At 33.6% G+C, this 22,955-nt stretch overlaps 1 protein-coding gene across 1 annotated transcript in view; it reads right to left on the reverse strand.

Annotated features, from left to right (window-relative positions):
* LOC129218613 (trithorax group protein osa-like) overlaps window positions 1–22,955 on the reverse strand; it is a 137,633-nt gene that overhangs the window by 56,066 nt on the left and 58,612 nt on the right. The window contains exon 2 of the mRNA XM_054852933.1: window positions 15,308–15,396. Within this exon, the coding sequence (XP_054708908.1) occupies window positions 15,308–15,396 (89 nt within the window). The remainder of the gene's footprint in view (window positions 1–15,307; window positions 15,397–22,955) is intronic.

Genomic DNA, 22,955 nt, shown 5'->3' on the forward strand with positions numbered 1-22,955 from the left:
TCTTCTACTCGTCTCCTCGTCTTATGTTGTCTGTGTTTTGTGAACGTGTTCGTCAAATGTCATCATAAATTTTCGCTACTGGCCTCTTGGGTGAGGTCTGGTCTTTCTTGAAAAAGCACTGCTGATGTCTTAAGTTTGGAAAGCGCGTGTTGTGATGACGTCTACCAAAGTGAAAAGTTATAATTTTCCCTGATGTGGGTCATTTGTTCTCCGGTGAAAGAAGATCGTGTCCATCCTTGGTATGCCTTTTCCCTGATGTGGTGAACTGTTGCTCACGCGGTACGAACTGACCTGCCTGCAATTTGTGGAAATTGCTATGCCGTCCAACGACCGGTGAGGCGTCACCATGGAACATCAACAGGACTTTTGATCCATGCATGGACTTATTGTAAGATCTCTTTTTTTTTTAATTTTTCTTCGGGGAACAAATCATTGTGTTGTAATCATTTTTCAATATGTGTCAAATAAATGTTTTTCAGTGTAAAGAATGATTCATGTTTTATTTTCTTCGGGCAGACCACTACCTCAAATTTTTAGTTGGAAATGAGTTGCCTAATTTTCAGCTTAGCTGTAGGCCATTAACCTCAAATTATATCCAACAGTGGACACGTACCCCCAAAGACGCACTGGATGTATCCACGAATTAACTCGTGTATACCTGTATATGTATGTATGTACACTTATATATGCGTATATACATCTACTATATACGTACATACTCAAGTATGCACATATTTTCTCGAGATACAAGTGCATACGAGCATATAATGTTCGTTTATACGCGTATATACACGTGACACGTATATACATGTGACAGGTATGTACTCATGTTGACATGTATACACTCCTGTAGGTAATTAGGTATACATGCTTATACACATTCTTATATACACGAATATACTTGAGTAGGCACGTGCATGCATGTATCTGATGTATACATGTATCTACTCATATAGGAACGTTTTTACTCGTGTATAGTATAACACAACACGTACATATTCCTGTATACACGCATGTACTCGTGAATATACTTGTAACCACAAAAACAACCGAAATATGCAAGTATTAGGGTCATTTATGATGGTTTTGCACGTATTTCTAACTATGACCACTTTACCCCATGCTATGACCACTTTCCCCCACCCCATGGGGTAAAGTGGTCATAAAAACATAGGGAAAAGAAAGTGCTATAAAACTACTAAAACCAATATTTTTCTTCCTAAAATTCAATGTATTGTGTTCTTTAATAATGCAATGTAAAATAACAACAAAAAAAGTTGAAGTATTTAAAGAATTTATTGTATTTACTATCCACCTAAGTTGAAAACCTATTATTTTATGACCACTTTACCCCACCAGACCTTATCTAATGAAAATAAAATATAAAAGTTTTACTTTTACTCATTTATTTAGTTTGAAGATATTACTGTATGTTTTAACACCCATCACGATGTTTGTCTAATTCTTAACTATGGATTTTCAGAGAAGTTGGAAAAAATTTCCCTTCTTTGGAATTAAGACCTTATTTGGAAAAATCATTCCAAATTTATTGCATTCCCATTGAGTCGGCGACTGTAGAGAAAAAAAAACAGTAAATTAGAACACTTTTACTTGGTTTAATGGTGATTATGTCAATCTGGGGTGACAATTTGTAGTACACCCACATCGCGCACTTGAAGGCTCCAAAAAAATGTTTATGCAAACGTGAAGTTCATACAATTGTCAGAAATAAATTTTAATTTATGAGGAAATCGAAAATTTATATTAAAAGACAAGTAAAATTAAGAACCCATTTTAATTGCCCCCACAATACTGCAATCAATTTTCTTTAAAATTCCTTAAACTAAGCAATTTATGATTTATTTCTCTGACTATTTTGAGTTTCATCCCACCCCTTCCGCAGAAAATGTAATCTGGAGCGGACCACTCCCACCATTCCCTTCCATAATGGCGCTATAGATTAGATTATTTATGATATCATCTAATTTGTTCATTCTAAGAAACTTAATTACAGTAAAGTAGAGCAGAACCAATTTTCATAAATTTTTTTGACTGAAATATTTTTGTAAGCTTTGAGATATCAAACCTTGTTTAAATGGTAAAATTAGTTCTTAGTGTTGAAAATAATTTTTTTGCAATTAAACCCTCGTTACTTCACAGAATTATTCAAATTTATTACATTTCCCATTAGGAGTTGGGGATTGTATAAATAAACTGGTAAATGTGATAAATATTGAATAATTGATCACATTTATCAAGTTTATTGGCGATTGTGTATAATCACCGATAAATATATACAATCACCAATTTATCACATTTACCGTAACATATGTATATATATATATACACACACACACACTATACACTCTACAACAAAAAAAATCGATGCACCAAGAAGGAGTGATCCGATTGAGACGACAATTGGTTGCTGGATAGGAAGACAATACAATGCACAGAATAGTAAATGATTAAATTCTCAGAACAATTGAATAATTTATGTCAGAGTTACAGTAACAAGTTCAATAAGGTATTGACCCGCCTCTAGCCTGGATACAAGCCGAAGCATGGCATGGCAAACACCGATAAAGCTCCCGGAGGGTGTCCTGCGGTATTTCCGGCAAAATTCGCTCCAATTGTCGAACGAGGTTATCAATATTCCTTGCTAAATGCAATCGCCATCAAGTCATATATCAGACATGCTCGATGGGAGAGAGATCTGGCAGGCCACAAAAGAGTTTGACAAACTTGCACACAGTTTATAGCAACACGTGCCATATGTTATCTGGCATTGTCCTGCTGAAAACAGCCGAGGGTACTGCAAAAGGTACGGCAGTAAAACAGGTCTTAGGATGTCGTTGATGTACCACTGTGGAGTAAGTGTACCTCTAATTGCGACTAATGGGGTCCAGTTATCAAAGGAAATGGCACCCTAGACCATAATGCCTTGTTGAGGGCCAGTGTGGCACACAAAAGTGAAACCAGGACCCCCCCCCCTCTGCGCTGGGTGCTGGGTGTCTCTAAACATGTCTTCGATGATCGTCATGACACAGTTGGAAGCGGGATTTGTTGCTAAAGACTATACGTCACCAGTCGGTACCATTCCAACCTGATCGAGCCATGCACCACTGTAATCTGGCTCGGCAGTGTGTAGATGTCAGTGGCAGGTGGCATAACTGTCGGTGCAAGCATAGATTTCATAGTCCCAACCGTCTGTAAATGGTCATAATGGACACTGGTGTTAGGGTTGAACGTCTGATGGTTCATAGAGATGAAGACAGCGCTGTGACAGCTGATCGGACAATCACTCTATCATCACAATCTGTTGTGACCCTAGGTCGACCGCTACTGTCCTGACGCAGAACTCTGCCATTTTCCACCCATCCTTGCCAGCAGCTTTGAATCGTTGCACCGCTTCGACTCAAATGACGAGCTATTCTCTGATTTGACCAACCGGCCTCTTTCAATCCAATGATACAACCTCTTTTAAACTCTGACAGTTGCTCGTAATGAGCACGAACTATGAGGAGAGACATTTTTAAGTTGTTGAAAGGTAATCTGAGTCACAATCAAACCGAAAGTTTTACCAAATGTTAAAGAACTGCTCATTATATACATCTGCTGTATGCAGTTTCTATGCGCTGGAGATCAAACTATTCATTCATTAGACACCAAATTTTAATCATTTGTATATCTGGTCAAAACACTCATGCATACAAAATTTCGAAACAATCGGATGATTGCTTCTTGGTGCATCGATTATTTTGTTATAAAGTGTATATATATACACATATATATATGTTATTTTTTAATTATTTATTTATTATTTTTTAATTACTGCAAAGATATTTTTTTAATTATTATTGTGAAAGGTATACAACTTTTAAAATATTTATTATGAATTAGCATTATTTTTGCATGATTTTTAGTTTGAATAAAAAAATCTGAAAACATAAGAACGAAGTTAATACAAAGTTATTAGTTTTAGAAACACAGAGTAACGAACTATAAAGAAATTTAATTCAAAAACAAAGGAAGTTTAATAAAAATAAGAAACAATGTTTTGAAACTTGACTAATTCTTGATAGCAAAAACCTGTATTTTTGAAAAACAAATTAAAGTTTTAACAATTTTTGGTTTATGTATATTTTATTAAGAGAATTTTAAAAATTTTTTCTTAAAACTGTAGTGATTTTCTATATCTGCCACCCCATTATTCTAGCAATTTCTAACAAATTTTTGTAAAAACCTGGGCACTTACCATATGGATCCCTCACGGAGGTGTTTGAATTTTAACATAATAACTAACAAATTTTTGCACCAACTTTTGGATATAATTTTTTTAATCTAATAACCCTGGTACAAAAATGACATTATACTGAGGAATAATTCTATTGCTTTGAATATGGAAACACTACATTAATTAGGTGTGGACCCAAAACGGGTTATAGGGTTATGATACCCCCCCCCCCCAAGTGACCAAAGCTGAGTTTTGAGGACTTATATTTCAAGCCATTTGCTCAGGGCTCCAAAAGCAAGAAGCTGGATCTGTCTTTGATAGTGATTTCAACAAAAGAGACTTCCAAGTCCATGGCTTGAGAGGAAGTTGTTCTCAGAGTGCGTTTACCTCTTGAGAAAGCTTGTTTTTCAAGTGAAAGCAGGGGTTTATTACAAAGTTGTTGTTGTTGTATTTAAAGGGAAAACATTAAAAGTTTATAAAAGTAATAATTAAATAGTAATGAATTTGGATTTACTGTAAAAGATTTTTTTTCTCATGTGACCAACGTGATAAGACTGTCAAGCCAAATGTTCAAGAAAATGAAATATTCAGGGCGGCTGAGGTGGGGGGTGGGGGTAAGGGGAAAGCAACCTCTCTTAGGATTTTTGCTTTAAAAGAAAACAAGGGAGTTACATTTCAAAGCCAAATTTGCTTGAATTTCTATCCCTTGCAAGAGTATTTGCTTTTGTAATCAAACAATAAACTTTAAATCAGCAAGGAAGGCAGATTGAGAGTTGTAAAAAAGAGGGCAGGGCGTATTATTGTGGCAGATTTTTATAAGAAGTTTAATAGGGATAGTTACCCCTCCCAAAAATCAAACTTTTCCCCCCAAATTTTAAAGTAAGAACATGCTTTTAGTCAACGTTGTTGTTTTAAAAAGCATGAAAGACAGTTTCATATCTCTTAAAAATATGACTAAGAGAAAAAAATTAATGACAACAATAAATTACTTCAATACAATGTCAGAGCCAAAAAAGAAAAATATATATAAATTTAAAAAATGAAGGGATATGGTTAGTTTAAGCCATTTTCCATGGTCAAAAAAGGAAAAGTTTGAAATTTTAAATTTCACAGATCGGAATATATTCCCCCCTCTCCCTTAGCTTCAATATATTGTCAGACATCAGTATAAGGTCCCCCTGCATATAAGGTTACTTTTCAAAAGTCCCGGCTCGTTGAATATTCATTCTGTGTCACTGATTATCGAATATGGTCAGGTCTCTAGTATCGTTATCACTTATAAGGTCATTCTTTTCCAACTTTCTTTGAGTGATCAATGCCCCACTGATTCAGTTCCAAGAATTTGTCCGTAGTAGGGGAATGAGAGCCAAAGTAAAATACAGTAAAACTTCGATTTAACGATTTCCCTGGTTTGACTACAACCAGGAACGGATCCAGACAGAATTCTCGGATGGGGCCATGTGGAAAAATAAGATACTGGAAAATTTTTGAATTTTACAAACATCAGTGTAGCCCACCTTTAACTAGAGCATTTTTTAAGGAATTTTCAATAGGCGACGCAAGTTTAACATAAAGATTGTAACCTTCCCAATAATTTTCCTCTTTTCTTAACAAATGTGTGCATATATCATCACTTCAAAGTGGTATTGCTGTTATTAGTACTGTGTTCTGAGGCAACTGTATAGACCTTCTGATTTAAGAAGAAGCCGATATGAACCAACCGTAAGTATAATATTAACTGCGAAGTAAAGGGGACCCGTGGGTTTCTCTTCGGGAAAATTTTCGAATTTGTAATCTTAAAAAAGCATTTTAGACGATCTTTTGTAATGTTCCGGGAGAAGATATTCGGTGGAGCTCCCCTGTCGATTTTTCAAAATAGTAGCTCTAAGAATGCAATTTTAAACGATCTTTGATGATGTTAGAGGAAGGAGAGATTTGAGGACCTATCTAAGGAAATTTTTCAGATTTGTAATCTTAAAAATGCATTTCAACTGTCTTTCGTAATATTAAGGGTTCGGGTCCACCATTGCCGATTTTTCGAAATTGAAACCTTAAAAACAAAAACATTATCTCCAATAATGTTAAGAAGAGGGAGGTTCGGGGTTTCTCCAGTGGATTTTTTTTTGATCTTTTCATGGTGATACATGGAGGAGAAATTCGAGGGCCCACACCAAGAATTATTTTTTAATTTGCAGTCTTAATGATGCATTTTAATGGTAGGAAATAAGAGGTTTGGGGTGCTCCCCTCAAAATTGTAGCTCTAAAAAGGCCGTTTTAGATGATTTTTGGTGATGTTAAGGGTAGGAGAGATTTCAAAAGGCCCCCATCCCAGTAAACTTTATTCATTTATAGACTTAAAAACAGATTCTAGACTGTATCTGGTAAGGTTTGGGGATGGAGAGATTCTGAAGTCCACTCCCAAATTTTTTTCAAAATTGAACTCTTCAAATTGCAAATGTACGCAATCCACGATTCATGAGCAACTTTTAGAGGACCAGCAATTTTTCGAAATTGAAGCTCCAGAAACGTAATTCTTGAAGACTTTCAATGATGTTAGGGAGGGAGGAGTTCTCCCCAGGAAACATTTTGAAACTCAAGCGCTTAAAACAAAATGGTTGATCTTGAACGATGTTGGCAAAAAAGAGGTGGAGGACTTTTGGGGGGAGTCCCCCTAAAAGGGGAAGGGGAAGTCCTTTGGGGGACTCCCCCTCCTCCCCAGGAAGTCCTTTGGGGGGACTTCCTGGGAACGTTTATAAGTTATTTTTTAAAACGTGGTTTGTAGACGATCTTTGGTAATATTTACAAGAGGAAGAGGAGTGGTTTGGAGGGTCCTATATTAAAAATGGAATGTAGAATTACATAGCACTGCATAAAGCCAGGTTAAAACTTAATTCTAATTTTAACAATGCGCAATCATTACATGTATAACTTTTTATCAAACACTTACTAACGAAACCCCTTTTCTTTCCCCCACGGGGGAAGTAAACACTTCTGACAAGACGAGCCCATTATGCTAAATGAACCCAAATATTTGGTATACACTTCATATTTTTGAAATTTTCGTGGAGTGGCCATGCCCTCCTTCTGGCATTGTTTTTGTTCTTGATAGACTTCACATGAATTACAATGAAGATTTTTTTCAATTTAAATTAGGAAAGAGGGTTTAAAAAAACTATACTTGAAACTTCCTCAGTGTGGGGTTTTATGGCTCCCTAGCATTTTTATACTCTTGTTAGACTTTGAGGAATAATAAGGTTTTTTTTATATTTAGCTCTAAAAAAGGTTTTTAACTACAGTTGGCTCTCTGTTTAAGGACGTTCTATTTAACGACTTTCTCTATTTAACGACGGCTTTTCGCGATCCCAGATGTCCACTGTAGTGTTCAAAGCATTCTATTTAAGGATGATTTTTTATGGTCCCTTGAAAGTCGTTAAACATAGAGCTAACTGTATTTTTGAAACTTTCTCAGGGTGGCCATGCCCCCCCCCCCCCCTCTCAGTGTTTTCCTTATTGTTAGACTTTGTATATATTATAAGGGAAATTTTTTGCATTTTTGCTCAAAAAAAGGGGATTTTAACTATTCTTGAAATTTTCTCGGAGGGGGCCATGGTCCCTGGATCCGCCCATGGATATAACTGCATTAAATCTATATGTGTTTCAATCTGTGGTTGGAAAAACTAAATTTTTTTTGTAGCAAACTACAACTACTTCATTACAAATGTAGTTAACTACAATTGTTTTTTTAATGTAGCTACTACAAACTACTTTTGAAATATAGTTGCTACTTAGCTACTTTAAAAAAAATAATAAAATGCATATATACAGACTCCGTTTGAGCATTGAAGGAAAAAAAAATTGAAAAGAATATAGATTAATAAATTAGATCACTTGAACACGGAATATCACTAAAAATTATATCTCTGCTCTTTCTCTCTCTTTTTTTTTTTTTTTTTGAGTCAATTTCTCTTTTCAAACTATTTTTTACGATTTTTACGAGTACTTGCTTTAACGAGTATTCGGATAAAAACATGAAATGATTTAGCCTTCAAATTAGTAGTCCTTTCTTTGCCAGCACACACTGAATTCAAGAAGTGTAACTCGGCTGCACTTGAAACGGTAAAGATAAGCAGTCATAATTTTTTAAATTTTACATAGACGTAAATATACATAAAACTAAATAGAAGATGAAAAACATGTTTCAAACAGAAGAGAAAACTTTAATGTTCATTATAGGAATTAATTTTATAGGAACTTATATTTTGTAGGGACTAATTTGTTAATTTTGAGCTTTAAGTTAGGAGTCCGGAGCTGGACCCTTTCTTACGCTACTGATAAAATGAAACAAAACTTTTTTTAATCCTTCCAAATAACCTCAAAAACTTACAAATATTTAACAATAGATTTTTGTTATGTCAGTATATCAACATTCAATAGACATTTCAAGACACTACAAAAATAAAATTAAAGATATATGAAAAATTATCCCAAACCTTGAACTAATATTCATTAATAAATATTAACAAATGCTTTTATAGTATAAAACAAGATTGAGAATGCTTAACTAAGTTCAATCTGCCATTTTTAAATTATATGCAGATGACATTGATACCGAACGCTTTTTTACTTAACAAGCAAAGTTTGCATCACGCCTAAAAATTTCTGTTATCATAGTTTTATACAATGCTGTAATATTAATTGTAAGCTGACCCGGGTAGCTCAATATCATGCTCATGTATACAATTTACAGTAGCTTCCATATTTGGTGAATTTTAGATTAATAATCCCATTGAAATCCAAAACCTTCATCCACAAGACATTCTTGGCTGCCAGAAAACACAAAAGTGCAACTAAATTGGCAGTTATCGCTTGTTCATTTCTTTTTGCGCCACACTCTATTCAATGCGAATATTGAAGAAATATGAAAATTACGATGCAGAACATAGGAATGATGTCAAACAAATATATCTGACGTCAGTTCATATTTTTATGAATCTTGTTTCTCATTGTATCAGCTGATGTAAGAGCAGAAAATTTGCCGCAGTCAGATTCGTTTGAACCTTCTTTCTTTATTTTTTTAAACTTTATTTAAAAGCAGTTTCCAGAAATTGCAACAAGCTACTACTTTTTTGTATTGAACTACTAGCTACTCTACTCTTTTTAAAAAGCAGTGTCCAACACTACAAACTGCTAAAAGATGTAGCAACTAGGGTAGCGTAGCTGCTTTTGACTACTGGTCTCGATTAAACAATAACCTTGATTTAACAACAAATTTTTCCAGTCACTTGACAATCATTAAATTGGAGTTATGCTGTAGTTCAGATGACTTAACCTTTTCAAAATGAACAAAACTGGAAATTTGTTTTGAAAATTAAATTTTTTCCTGACTGGAATAGATAAAATGTGTTACTATACAGTTAAATTATTACATTAACATAATAAAAATAATACTACAAGATAGGGTGGCATTAAAAGCAGAGTAAATATTTCACCATTTCACTTTGCCCCACATTCCCCTGCATGATCTTTTATCGCCAAAATATTGTCTGCCCAATGAATGTAGGGAAAACTTTTCCACCAAACCCTTTAGCACCTCAAATTCTAGAAAAAAGGTGGGTAGAAGCATTGGAATGCGGTAGAGAAAAGATGACTGGAGTGAATAGGAGGGATAATTCAACCCCCTTAATGCAGGTAAAAAGAGAGAGTTTTGTTTCTCATTGCTGTTTACTGTTTGTTTGTGCAGTTGTTAATTTATGCTTTGCGGAATAAGGGCGACACCTTTTAGATAATGGACAAGGTCAATCGAGGTGGCTTTTAGCCATGCGTACAAATTTCAAAGGCAGATCTCCCATAGTGTCATGTGTCGGTCGTAAACACATATCCATTTTTAACCTGGAAGTCTATGGAAATTATCTCATTCCGTCTAGTTTTCTTCACTTGTATCATGGCATGATGTAAAAAAGAAACCATTGTGCAAAAAAAATTGCGACAGTCTAGTATTTTGGACTATGTTAATAAGGTAAGTTGCAAATCAGAAATTGTAGTTGTACATCAGTGAGCATATTTGTATACAATTTTGTTCTACAAATTTTAACAAATTATTTCATAATTTCTAACTAATTGCATTTATTTTAACTGACTCTACTTAATCAAAACATCATAACTTAATCAAGTGATAAAGTTTTGGTAGCATTATATTTTAGAATTTGTTTTTTGACAAAAGCATATGAACCAGTTATAAGGTCACATTCTCAAAGACCCAAGAAGTGATTGTGCATTGAAAAATGGAAAATTTGAAAATGAGGTAACCCTTCTTGCCTAATGACTTTTGAGGAAATAATCTTATTTGAATTATATTGTTTTTAAGTCTGAAAAACTCTTGGCCAGGACACCTCAACCTCATGCTTCATGTTTTTATCAGAACAACTAAAGAAGTTTTTAACAATCGCCTACGTCATGAAATTAAAATCCTATATACAGTTGGCTCTTGCTACAATGTGATTCGACTTACGCAGAATGGCTATAACGCGAGTAATTCTCAGGTAACGAATTTTAGAGCCAACGCAAATTCCTCGCCCACAACAAGAAAACTTTCGGAAAGGAATCGTGGTGGGTTAAGTGGCAGCTCTGTTATTGACTACTAAATATTAGTTGCATGAATGTACTTCATTCATTTAGCACTACTGACTGCACAAGTTCCGACACTGCACTAGTTTTGCACATTGCTTTGTTAGTGTGCATAAATAACCCCTCCATAATTTTCATTTATTCTTTTTAATTCTAAATATGAAAGGTGATGAAATATTGTGCGCCATAGTACGCTGTTTCATGCAAAGTTTATGAAGCTGGAAAGAAAAAGAGAAAGTTTGTGACAAGGTAAAGATTCTTGATACGCTTGAACAACTAAAAAATGAATCGAAGGTAGCACAACAATGCTAGTAGTGTCTAGATCAACAGTATTGTACTATAACAATGTAGTGTTTCTATTTTACTACATACTGTATGTACCTTACTGTTTTTTTTTTATGTCTCTCTCTAACATTAATAATTGATTTTGCGAATCATAACAGTATTTTATGTTGAATACTGCAGTTTTTTAAAAAATACAGTAAAAATTCAGCTCTTTATATAAGAAACGGCAATATATAGTTAAGAAATGATTTGAAACAGTTTGAAGGGGTGTTTAAAAATTTCTAGAATAGCTGGGTATGTTGATACGTATACATACTGTTTCCCACAACGCGAAATTTCAACTTACACGAGGGGTCATGGAACACATCCTTCACGTAAGTTGAGAGACTCAACTGCAAATCCTCTTCTAACAGGTGAATTTGCTTTGAACTAGCTTTAGTGGAAAGTTCTTTTTATATAGGAAAACTTTTTAAAATTTGTTTTGTTCTAAAATGTTCCTTGTTTTATTTTTTTAATTTCAACTTCAGCATATATGGAAGAATATCACCTTCCCCCTCTCAAAATTATGGGTGAAATAAATTGATTTTTACACATGAAACTTCTCAAACTTATTTCATTACCCCCCCCCCCCTACACACACACACACCAGCTCCAGAACTGTCCTTGATTTATTGAAGATCGTCATAAAAGGGATAGGGTGCAGCACTGTAGCCCCTTTCTAAAAACGTCTAACGGAAATTCTAATTAATAAAATACAGTCGAACCTTGATTAAATGAACCTCTATTTAACGAATTTCGCGTTTTACTGAATTATGATATTCTTTTTCCCCTGACTAAAATAAAGGCAAAAACCTCTATTTAACGAATGATAAAACTTAAATTAATGAAGTATTTTAACAGCCGCAAAAAAAAATATTTTTTGTTAATTTGAATTTGGAAATACTGGATTGTTTTCCAAATGATGTATCCACCTTGTCCAAAGCAGAAAAAGACTTTTTTTTGGAATCAGCAATTTTTGACGGGCGAGGGGGTAACCAATTAGTAGCAATTCTGATGCAGAAAGTGATAATGAAACTCCCATTAAAACTTACTTTTTCTAATGCTTTACATGGCCTTTAAACTCATATCTCATGCAGCATGCTGTAAATGACACAGTATTTTTTTTCTCTCTATAGGAGTTGAAAGAGAACAATTTTGAGTCAATTATCAAGGAAATTGTCAAACACCTATGACTCAGTACTTTAAAATTTCAAATTAACTAATGTGTAATAAGTTACAGAATGCTGAATAAAAAGTGTACACTTTCCAATTGTGGCTATTTTTATGCAGTTACTTATTAGGGCTTTCAGATAATGCAAGTGTAATTTTTTTTCGCACCCCGATATTACAAATAACCCCGATTAAACGTATAAAGGTTCTGGTCCCAATGATTTCATTAACCGTTTAACCGCCGAACTATTGATGGATGATCAAATTTGAGTAATTTTTTGAAATTATGTCTATTTATGTCTAGTAAATACAGAAATAAAATAAAATTTCCAGAAAAAATTTTTTTACTATGATTTTCAGTGTGTTCCATTTTTGGAACATTGGCGTTTTGCATGAAGTTTTTTTTTTCAGAGAATTTTTTTAAACTAAGAGGTTTTGAATGCGGTTTTTATCTTAGCATACTTTATTGCGGAAAAAATAATATTTTAAATTGCATTTGTGTACATATCAGAATTCAGAAAATCCAATACTGAAATATCTAATGCCCATCATATGAAAGGAAGCGTTGCTGGTGAAGTCGTTTCTCGCAATGGAAACATTTCTTAGTCGTATTTTTTTTGCACACCGCGCAACGTCCTTGGGATGCAGATACAATATAATGTCCGTCAGACATTCTTGACCGTTTATGTAAATGACAACGAGGCCCTGGAGAACTTTCCACTCGTACTTTTCTTCTTAGGAGGTGAGTTGCTATTTCTCTTCGGAACTCTAAATGCTTCATCTTGACTTCGTGTAAATCACAATGAAGTAACCAACTAGCTACAACTGAAATATTCAGTGCATTACTAAAAAGATTCCACCACCATTTTTTACTCCTCAAATGAGGTCTGTAGCTCCCTAAAAGTTTATCCAAGACGTCCACACCCCCCATTTCTTCATTGTATCTCTTGATAAGATGAGGTTGTGGCACATCTGCGCATTTGAGTAACATTTTACAGATGCAAGTGTCTCATGTGTATAACAATTAGATGCTACTGTAACCACTGCATTATCTTTCCAGCTGCACATGTACACTGATCCATCAGATCGATAGTCAAAATTTCCGCGATCTTCTTTAGAAAGGGCTTTTTTGGATTTCCGTGGACAATGGCCAGTTCGGTTTTCACGAATTGTTCCTGTTGCTCGTACACTTTTTTTTTTATAGCTGAGAAATTAAGTCATATGATGTAAAAAAAGTTATCAAAGTATACTTCATGCTTATACGTGTCAGTCAAAACTGATAATAGATCATTTACAACTCTGGATCCTAATTGCAGATCAGGGGATCCTTCTTTTTTGCCTGAATAAATCTCCATGGAATATGGGTATCCACTTGAAGAGCACAGCATCCAAATTTTGAAGCCGAATCTTATTGGTTTTCATCTAATAAACATTTTACATGAATGCCGACCGTAGTAGGGAACCATAGATTCATCTATGCTTAATTTTTCATGAAATACACCAAATTGTTGAGGGTTTTTACACAATTCTTCGTAAATAAGGAAAACTTTTCTTAGTTTGTCATTTTGTTTTAATTCATGGTTGTCCATCAAATGAATGTTGTTTTTTATTTTTCGAAAACGATTTTGAGGCATAACTTTTAGTACAATTGGCACAGATGTATCTTCTGCACTGCTCCAATACATATCTTCAGAAGGAACAGAATGGTACCCACTCAATAGCAACAAACCAAAAAATTGTAGGATTTCATCTCTGTCAACATCTATTCTTCCTCAGTGATATTGCCTAGTTCATCAGGGGGTAATTGGCATATATCTACATCTGACAAATCCGAATCTGACAATGTCTCTAAATAAGCCACAGCTTGTTGTACAGTAAGAAATCTTGTAGACATTTTTTAACATTTATGAACAGTTGGTATACGTCAAACAGAATTTCGTTTCGCCCGAAAACAAAGCTAGCGAATTATTGAACTGCATTTAAAATATGAAGAATAAAACTCTCACTAATATTATTTTTTATTATTACGTGACAATGCAGCTGTCCGAGCAGGTGTGGATTCGGAGCCATATAGTCCGTCAAACAGAAGACTGTTATTATTTTCTTTGCTAACGGAAACGTCATATCCTTTCAAAATATAAACTTACTTGGTTTTGCCAACATCTACATCAGAGTACATTCAAAATGAGAAAAAAAAAAGAAACATATATTACGAAAAATGAAATTTCCCCTTGGAAGTCGAACGATTTACTTCTTGAAAATTTGACTCCCTAAAAGCACCAATGTTCCAAAATTGGAACATGCTATTTTGAAGGGGTACACCTTTCGGAAATATCATTGTACATTTCTACAAGCATTTTAAAATCATACATTGAAGTATTTTTCACAACTATAATAAATATCATCACATTTTCTGAAAAAACCAATTTTTGGTAAATTTTATAAGAAAAAGTTGCAAAAAGCTAAAAAAAAACACTCATCTTTGAAAAATCGCAATAAATAATTGAAAACATATAAACAATCAAGCAGGAAATCAAAAAATACTTTGAAATAAGACTAAACTGTGTTAAAAAAAAACTTGTTTATTTTAACGTTATTTCTTGGGAAAATTTTCACTTAAATATGATGTTCCATTTTTGGAACATTGGCGGGTAAACGGTTAAATCGAGGTTCGACTGTACAAAGAAATTAAGTATTTTACGATTGAAGGACATTGATCACAAGTTCTTTTTCGTGATAGGTTATTTGGAAAATTTAAAGTACAGTCAGCCTTTATAGATAGGAAAAAAGAATAAAACAAAGAACAATTTATCAATACACTTCAGTGAATAAAGTTGAACAAATTAAAAGTGCAACTGTTCAAGGAGCCTGCAACCAAAATTGTAACTAATTTATCACTGAAAACAAACAAGACTGACACCTTTTTCACACATAATAAATTTATTTACTCACCCTGAGTTGAAAGTGCTGGGTGGCTAACAGTTTGATTGGAATTTTCTATACTTTTATTTGGTTTGCAAGGTACAATAACATCCATAATCCTGCAAAAAAGGAAAAACATACATTTCAATTATTCCACTCAGAAATCAAAATTTTCATGTATATGATTTTCAAATGTTTAGGGTTTTTGTCTGTACAAAAGTCAGAATGAACTGCACAAAACATTTGGCATGCAAAGTAAACTCGATTCCTTTTGGGCGATTTCTTCCTTTGTTCCATAAGATTTGAAATTGTTTAAAAAAAAAAAAAGAATCTCACTACCAAACAGAATGACCTTGAGGGTCACGGATCTGGACGAAACTCTGGATTTAGGTTAATTCCCATTAAATATGACTCCGGTTTGACTGCATAGGTTCTAGTTCGGCTGTAATGGGGGTCCAAAGTTTCTAGTTTAACTCCAGAATGCAATGGTTTTTCCTTTGAAATTTATCTTTTTTTACTCTTTTCTTGATATTGCATGACAGTATCACCGAACTGGATACATTCACAGCATAGAATAAAATCCACTGCCCCTACGTTGTACTAACAAGAGACGCGACAGATTAAGGAAAGCAAATATTGTGCCAAAATTTCAAATCCCAAAGAACACGCTATTGCAGTTAATGGGCCAAACCAGCAAAATTAGACCCTCCTTACAGGCAAACTAAAGCCTATGTACTCAAACTATTTTACTTGGGCTAATATCTGTACGAATTAACCTAAATCCAGAAGTTTATCCAAATTCATGACCCTCAAGTTTTTGCCGTCTGAACTGCACTGATTTGCATTACTCCAGAATTGCAATGGCGTCTTTATTGGAGTTTGAAACTTTTGGACAATATCTTCCCTCTGAAGACAAGTCTCTTATCAGTACAATGAGGGGAGAGGGGGGTTATGAATGCATTCAATTGACACATACGGCAATGCAAATGCAAAAAAGGGGTAAAAAAAGTTGAACTTCACAGGAAAAACCATTGCTTTTTTGAATTCAAACAGCAATTTTGGACCCCCGTTGCAGCCGAACTAGGGCCTATGCAGTCAAACAGCTTTACCTGGGTTCATATCTAGTGCAAACTGACCTAACTCCAGAATTTCATCCAGATCTGTGACCCTCAAGGTCGTGCGGTTTGGTAGTCAGACTAAAAACAAAATTAAACAACAATTTACTTTCCAGCATTAATCAATGACTCAACACTTCCATCAAAATTGCATGCCTTGTTATTGGAAGAATAATCACCATAGGATATCCACATAAGTTATTGCAGAAGCAGTGCTTTTGATGTAAGTGCGACACATTTTTTCAATTTTCTTCCAACCAGGAAGCTATACAATAGTGCATTAATGAAAAAGAATAAATAAGGAGCAATTGAATGAGCAACGTAAACATGTTTCTATGCATATAAATTATTTGCATTCTGTGTCCCTGTTATCCAAATATGAAGTATAAAAGTCTGCCAAAATTTTTAGAAAAATCACCAAATTTAGTAAAAGAGTTTTAGTGAGTAATAGAAGGCATCTTTCACACGCTTTGTTATGGATGTCCTGCCACCCATAAAGAACAAAATTGCTTTATGTTTAATTTCTAGCCAAAGTTTTTAATTTGGTACTTAATATTATCAGACTTTAAGATCTTATTTCTTGAAAACAGTGGACGAGGACAAATAATTTTTTCATCAAAAAATGCCTTCTTGTTATGCAGAGGCGTACATAGCACCCCACAATCCCTGTGACGCGAGTGGGGGAGGGGGGATGAAAGAGGTATAAGGGTGCACGCTCTGAAAAAATAGCACTGTGTTAAAATTTTTAAAAATTAATATATTAATATATAACTTATAAATATTACTGAGGAGGGGGGCTCACTTTTAAATCCACAATGGGGGGAGGGGCACTGAAGTCTATGTACACTACCGTCAATATGCTCTTTTTGCTAAAACCTTTTTCATAGTCACATTTTTCATGTGGTAAAGTTCATGTAGATAATAGTCAACACGTTTTAAAGGAATACAAGTTCCCCAGCACATAGGCACAGTTGGCTCCACATTATTGATCTGGGAGGTATAATTGCAATGCAGGGCAAACAAGGGTGTGATACACTACCTCCTCAGTAATAGCTCCTGTATATGAGCAAATGAACCCTCAAGGAAAACTAAGAAATAAATTTACTAAAAGTTGAAAGAAAACACGGTTAAATACACTACCAGAAAGAATGCACCCCACCCCCACACCCTTTATTCCAACACACCAATAGGCAGCTGGTGTATTGTTTTTAACTAAAAGGCTCTTGATCCTGGAGCACACCAAAGATGAAGAATTGCACTTGAAAATACCTTATGATTGTAAAAGTGTAAGAGAAGTACTATACAATTTAACTGAGATCTGTCAAGGTTCGCAAAATTGGACTCATGTCGACAAAATGCAGTCTCCTTAAAGGTGGGGGGGGGGGTCAGAATTTACTGCAGATTGGACACATTAATTTCAGAAACAAAATAAATATTATAACAATTTTCATTAGTAAGACCTGATATTGCTAGCTACCTTTTTCGACATTTTAGCTTCTGTACAGGAGAAATGCATAAAAGCTACGTATAAGCCAACTTTGAATTGACATTTTACTAAATGTATTAAAAATTTAAATTGTATATTGTTTTCAATATTATTTTTTTTAATACTTGGTAAGCCAAAACAAGGAATAATTTGAATCAATTCCAAACACTTTTTTTTTTGCATTGTTCTGAAAAATATCTGGTGGGAAATTAACAGGGGTGGTTTTTTAATAGCAGCTTGATGCAGGGCTGTCAAGAAAAAAGTTAGGAAACAATAGTTGGATGAAAATAGTTAAAAATATACTCCTTGTGAACAGGGCCCAATTTCCCAATAGGCAGAGTAGGAAGGTGCCTAGGGCGGCAAAATTTTCTGGGGTGGCAAATTTTGCTTTAACAGGGTGGCGACAGGAACTGAAGAAAAAAGTTCCCTGACTTTTCCCTGATTAAGTTCACTGAATTTCCCTGATTTACGTTACCAATGATAATAGTTTCTTTCCTTTATATTACCTGAAAACCATTGCATATTAAATAAAATGCAGTGTTTAAAACGTTTTAAGCTGTTAATTAAATATATATTTTGAAAAGAAGCTCCTTTTTTTAGTAAAAATAGTATATTAAATTATCAACAGCGAAATATTCCAGGAAATCTAAAACAAATACATTACTTCCAGTAACATAAGAATTCTAAGAAATTATTAAAACCACTCTTAAAGACATATCTAATCATGATAAAACTAAAAAAAATTATTTGGAAATAACTTTGAACTGAATTTTCAAACAGTATAATTGTTGCTGCGAGAATAACAAGTAGTAGTGAAAGTATAGAAGTAATGCAGTTTTACTTACATAAATAATAGAAATAGTTATGCAAAACAAATTGAAGCCTTTTATTAACCAGTCATATTCAGCTATTCTCTAATCAAGAACTGAGGTTTTATTGAAAGAATACAGCATTTTAACTATTAAAAAATAGTAAAAATATTTACTTACATGTATGTACACAACTCAATTTCAAATGATTTTATTATTCGTCGAAAAAAAAAAAAAAATTTGTAACAAACAACATTGAAATGCAAAAAACAAGTATAAGTTTCAAAATATACAGTACAAAACTTGATTTTAAAATAAAAGAATTTTAAAGTCTGAAAAAAAAAACACCCTTTGTATAATCTGAGGCGACAGCGAATTATACCATTGCAAAAAACAAAGTTGATTTTCATTTAACATTCAATTTTAGCAATTAAATCGAAAACACCAACTAATAACCTTTAAGCTTTTAGCGGTATCAATTTAAAAAAACAAAGATCTTTTCTTGAAATTGTGATATCAGTACGCTTATAACTTCAAGGCAATGAGTAAAAGCAAAGGAGCCAAGTCATTAATGATGGCTTCATCTCTGCTTATAGTGTTGTATATTTTATGTAGCAAGGGGCGAGTGGCAGAAAAATTCAAGCTACATAAAATAAACTTCTTTACAGACACAGAAGCTTAGGAAGTTCATCCTGTGGTTAATAACTTAAGATTCAATACCTTGAGGAAAAAAGGTGCATTGTGTATAATTGCACATCACTAATTTTACGTTTTTTAAACAAATACTTGGCGGAAAATGCACAGGAACAAAGGGTATTTAATTTTGCAAAGCAATAAGAAAAAAATTCTTCATTTGATCAATTTTCCCTGAATTTTTATTATTTTTTCGAAATTCCCTGATCAATAAAGTTCCCTGACTTTTCCCTGATCTCTCTGATCTGTCGCCACCCTGTTTAACCACCCCAGAAGGAAAGTTCTAATTTTACCTAATGATAAAACCCGAGCTTACACACATATCATACATAAGTACATAACATCTAATGAGACGGAACATTAGGCATCATTGAAAAAACAATTTTTTTTTTTAAAGAAAAAAGATTTTCTATGTTGCAATATTATCCCCAAATTTGCCAAATAAGGAATTTTTTCGGGGAGATCACTGTAACTTCTCATCTGGGTGTCCCTGAAAGTTAAACGTCATCATTTAAAATTTCTGGAAACCTTTGTTTTCGTGTTTTTGAGTCCAGAAAATTTTGCTTCTTTTAAGGGGGAGGGGGCAGCAAATTTTAAATCTGCCTAGGCACGGCACGGAGCTAAATTCGGCCCTGCTTGTGAAACCATATTTGAATATTTATAACATGACTTATGTTTTGTTATTAAAAAAAATGTATTTTTTGATGAACCAAAATGGGTGATGTCACATTTCTTGGCACCCTTGGTCAAATTAAGAATAACCTCACTCTTTCAAAGTGTGATATCATTTATGGATGACTCCTAATACACGCCATGCAAAGAATGGGAAAATGATACTAGCAGAAAATGAAAGCGCCACACTATCTTCACTATTTAAAAATTCTTTTAAGCACTTGTGTATCATATCTTTAAAATATAAAACATTAGGGGCACATTTACAGTGCCTAAGGCGCCAGGCAGAAGAAGCAGCTAGCTACCTAGGGTGACAAAATTTTCAGGGGCAGCAAATTCTGCTTTAACCACACATTTTTAAATTATTTTTTTATTCTTGAAAGTAAAATATTAGCATTCTTTTATTTTTTTCCAGAGGCACTTTTTCTTGTAATTTAATAATGATTACTTTCACACCAAATGTTTTTCAATCATGGTAATAGATCAGCATAAAATATAAAGTGAAGATGAAAAGTGGAAGTAAATTTTAGAAAGTCTCGTAGCGTTTGGCCAAAAGTAGTAACAAGATCAGAGTTTGACTAAGATTTTTAGTGCTGTACTAAAGTTTATTCAGTACTATTTTATTGAGTGATTGACGTTTATTTTCTTCTTTACATTTTTAATATTTAAAAATTATTTTCTGTTAATACTAAGTCTCGGAGGCAAATATGAAAATGAGTGACAAGCGAAAAAAGCTGAATGATTTTAAATAAAGAAAACATGCTGCATTAAAAACCGAAGAACGAAAAAGAGTCTTAAAATTTTTTTTAACGTGATATATATTTTTGAAACGGACAGTTTTTAAAAGCAGAAACTTTGGACTCTTTGCAATGTAATACAGTTATAATTACTAATGAAATACCATCGAACAGTGAGGAACGGTAAGAACACAGAGTGAATGTAATAACAGAGGAAATTATTCAATTTGTTGATTTGTAGATGAAAGAAAAATAACAGGAAAAAGATGCTGTTATAAATAAAGATGACAACTGATAAAATGATTAATGCAGAAGACATTTAAGTTCAGTGCTCATCAAAGATTTAGCTATATCGATATTAAATAACTAAGCTAGAGTTTGAATTCGAAAACACAATTTTGATCAAAAGAGTACAAATACGTAATTTTTTTTAAAGTAACAGAATTAATTTGGAATGTAATGTTTTTTTTTTTTTTCTAAAATTAAAATGTCTTTTTGAGCAAATAATGACAAACAATGAAACAACAAAGTTAATTAATATATTCTTAAAATTAAAGAGGTTCATTGTCATATGTGAAATATAAAAACATGCTAAGCATTTGAGACACATCTCGGTTACCGTTTATCTCCCCATTTTCTATCATTATATTAACTCTTATAGGTCTAAGTCATGTCTATATCATTTTTCGGTAATTCATCTGCATTGCCACTATAAAGAAATGTTTTAAAACTTAAAAGAATGAAAGAGAACATGTTTTATGAAACTATAGGGAAATGAAAAAATAATAACCATGCTACATTAATTGATAATTTTAAATAAATATGCATATTGTAGATATTATTCAAATTGGTCTTAGGTGAATAGCTTAATAACCTGTCCAAGAGCAGTACTTGAGCCATGAACGATGCAAAAAATTAAATAATATAAACAGACGCACATCAAACTAAAATTTTTGGAAGGAAAATTGAAAATTCTAATTGCACCAAATAATAAAACACAAGCTTACATGCATATCATACATACAAACATAACATCTAATGAATAGGAATGTTAAGCATCATTAAAAAAACAATAAAACAATTCTAAAAAATTTTAAAAAGAAAAAAGAATTTCTATGTTGCAATATTATTTCCAAATTTGCTGAATAAGGAATTTTTGATGACCTCCCATGGGGGGGGGGGGGGGGCTAATAGTGAAGCGTCAGTATTTCCTCTTAAGCTTACCAGTTTAAATTTCGGGAACCCTTTTTTGGGGTTTGAGAGTCAAGGAAATTTTGCTTCTTATAGATGGAGGGGGTGGCAGATGTCAAATCTGCCTAAGGAGCTAAATTTGGCCCTGCACATTTAGACTGTCCAAATGTGCCCTAGAGCGACATGTTTATAATTTAAGTAAACCTAATGTATCAGAAATTGCTTTTGACAAATTGAATAATGAATATTATCTTCACTAAGAAAGCTGTGTACTTTTATGTAATTAATTTTCATAACGCAATATAAAGATTATAATTATCACTAAAAAAAGTTCGGAATAAATTACTTCTTAGCTCCAAAACTGCATGATTGATTGGGAAAATTTTACTGCCAATCAGGGTTGCCAGGTTTAAGAACAGTAAATACGGGACAGGCTTCTAGGAGTAAAAGGGGGGCGGGGGACTATTTGAGGTTGAGGGCAGTAAATGGATATGGTGTATTTTTAAGGGTGCTTTCCGACGCAGAATATATCTTCATGATAAATCTGAAATTTCAATCGTAACAAAGCATTAAACCTTACAAAATGTCGCCGATTAAAGTCGAAGTATAATAAAAATCGTTTTTATTGCGATTGACGACGCATGCGCAGAGATATATTTCCAACATTATTCAATGAGCAAAGAGAAAGCAATCATTCAGCTCCTCATGGTCTGCCGCCAAAACAAAAACCAAATTAAAATGAAAATAATTTTTGCGTTTGCTACTACATAATTTTCATATTGCTTTTTTTTTCACATTTTTTTTGTCTTTCTTTATTCCCTCCCCCCTTAAAATAGTGCCTTGTTTTGTAAAATGTTGTTGATAGCCAGAATACGGGACGAAAGCCGTCCCGTTTGAAAGTTCCATGGGACGCGGGACAATTTTTCAAAATACAGGACTGTCCCTTGAAATCCGGGACGTCTGGCAACCCATTGC

The sequence above is a fragment of the Uloborus diversus genome, chromosome 3 (genome assembly GCF_026930045.1).
Source record: "Uloborus diversus isolate 005 chromosome 3, Udiv.v.3.1, whole genome shotgun sequence".
Taxonomy (NCBI): Eukaryota; Metazoa; Arthropoda; class Arachnida; order Araneae; family Uloboridae; genus Uloborus; species Uloborus diversus.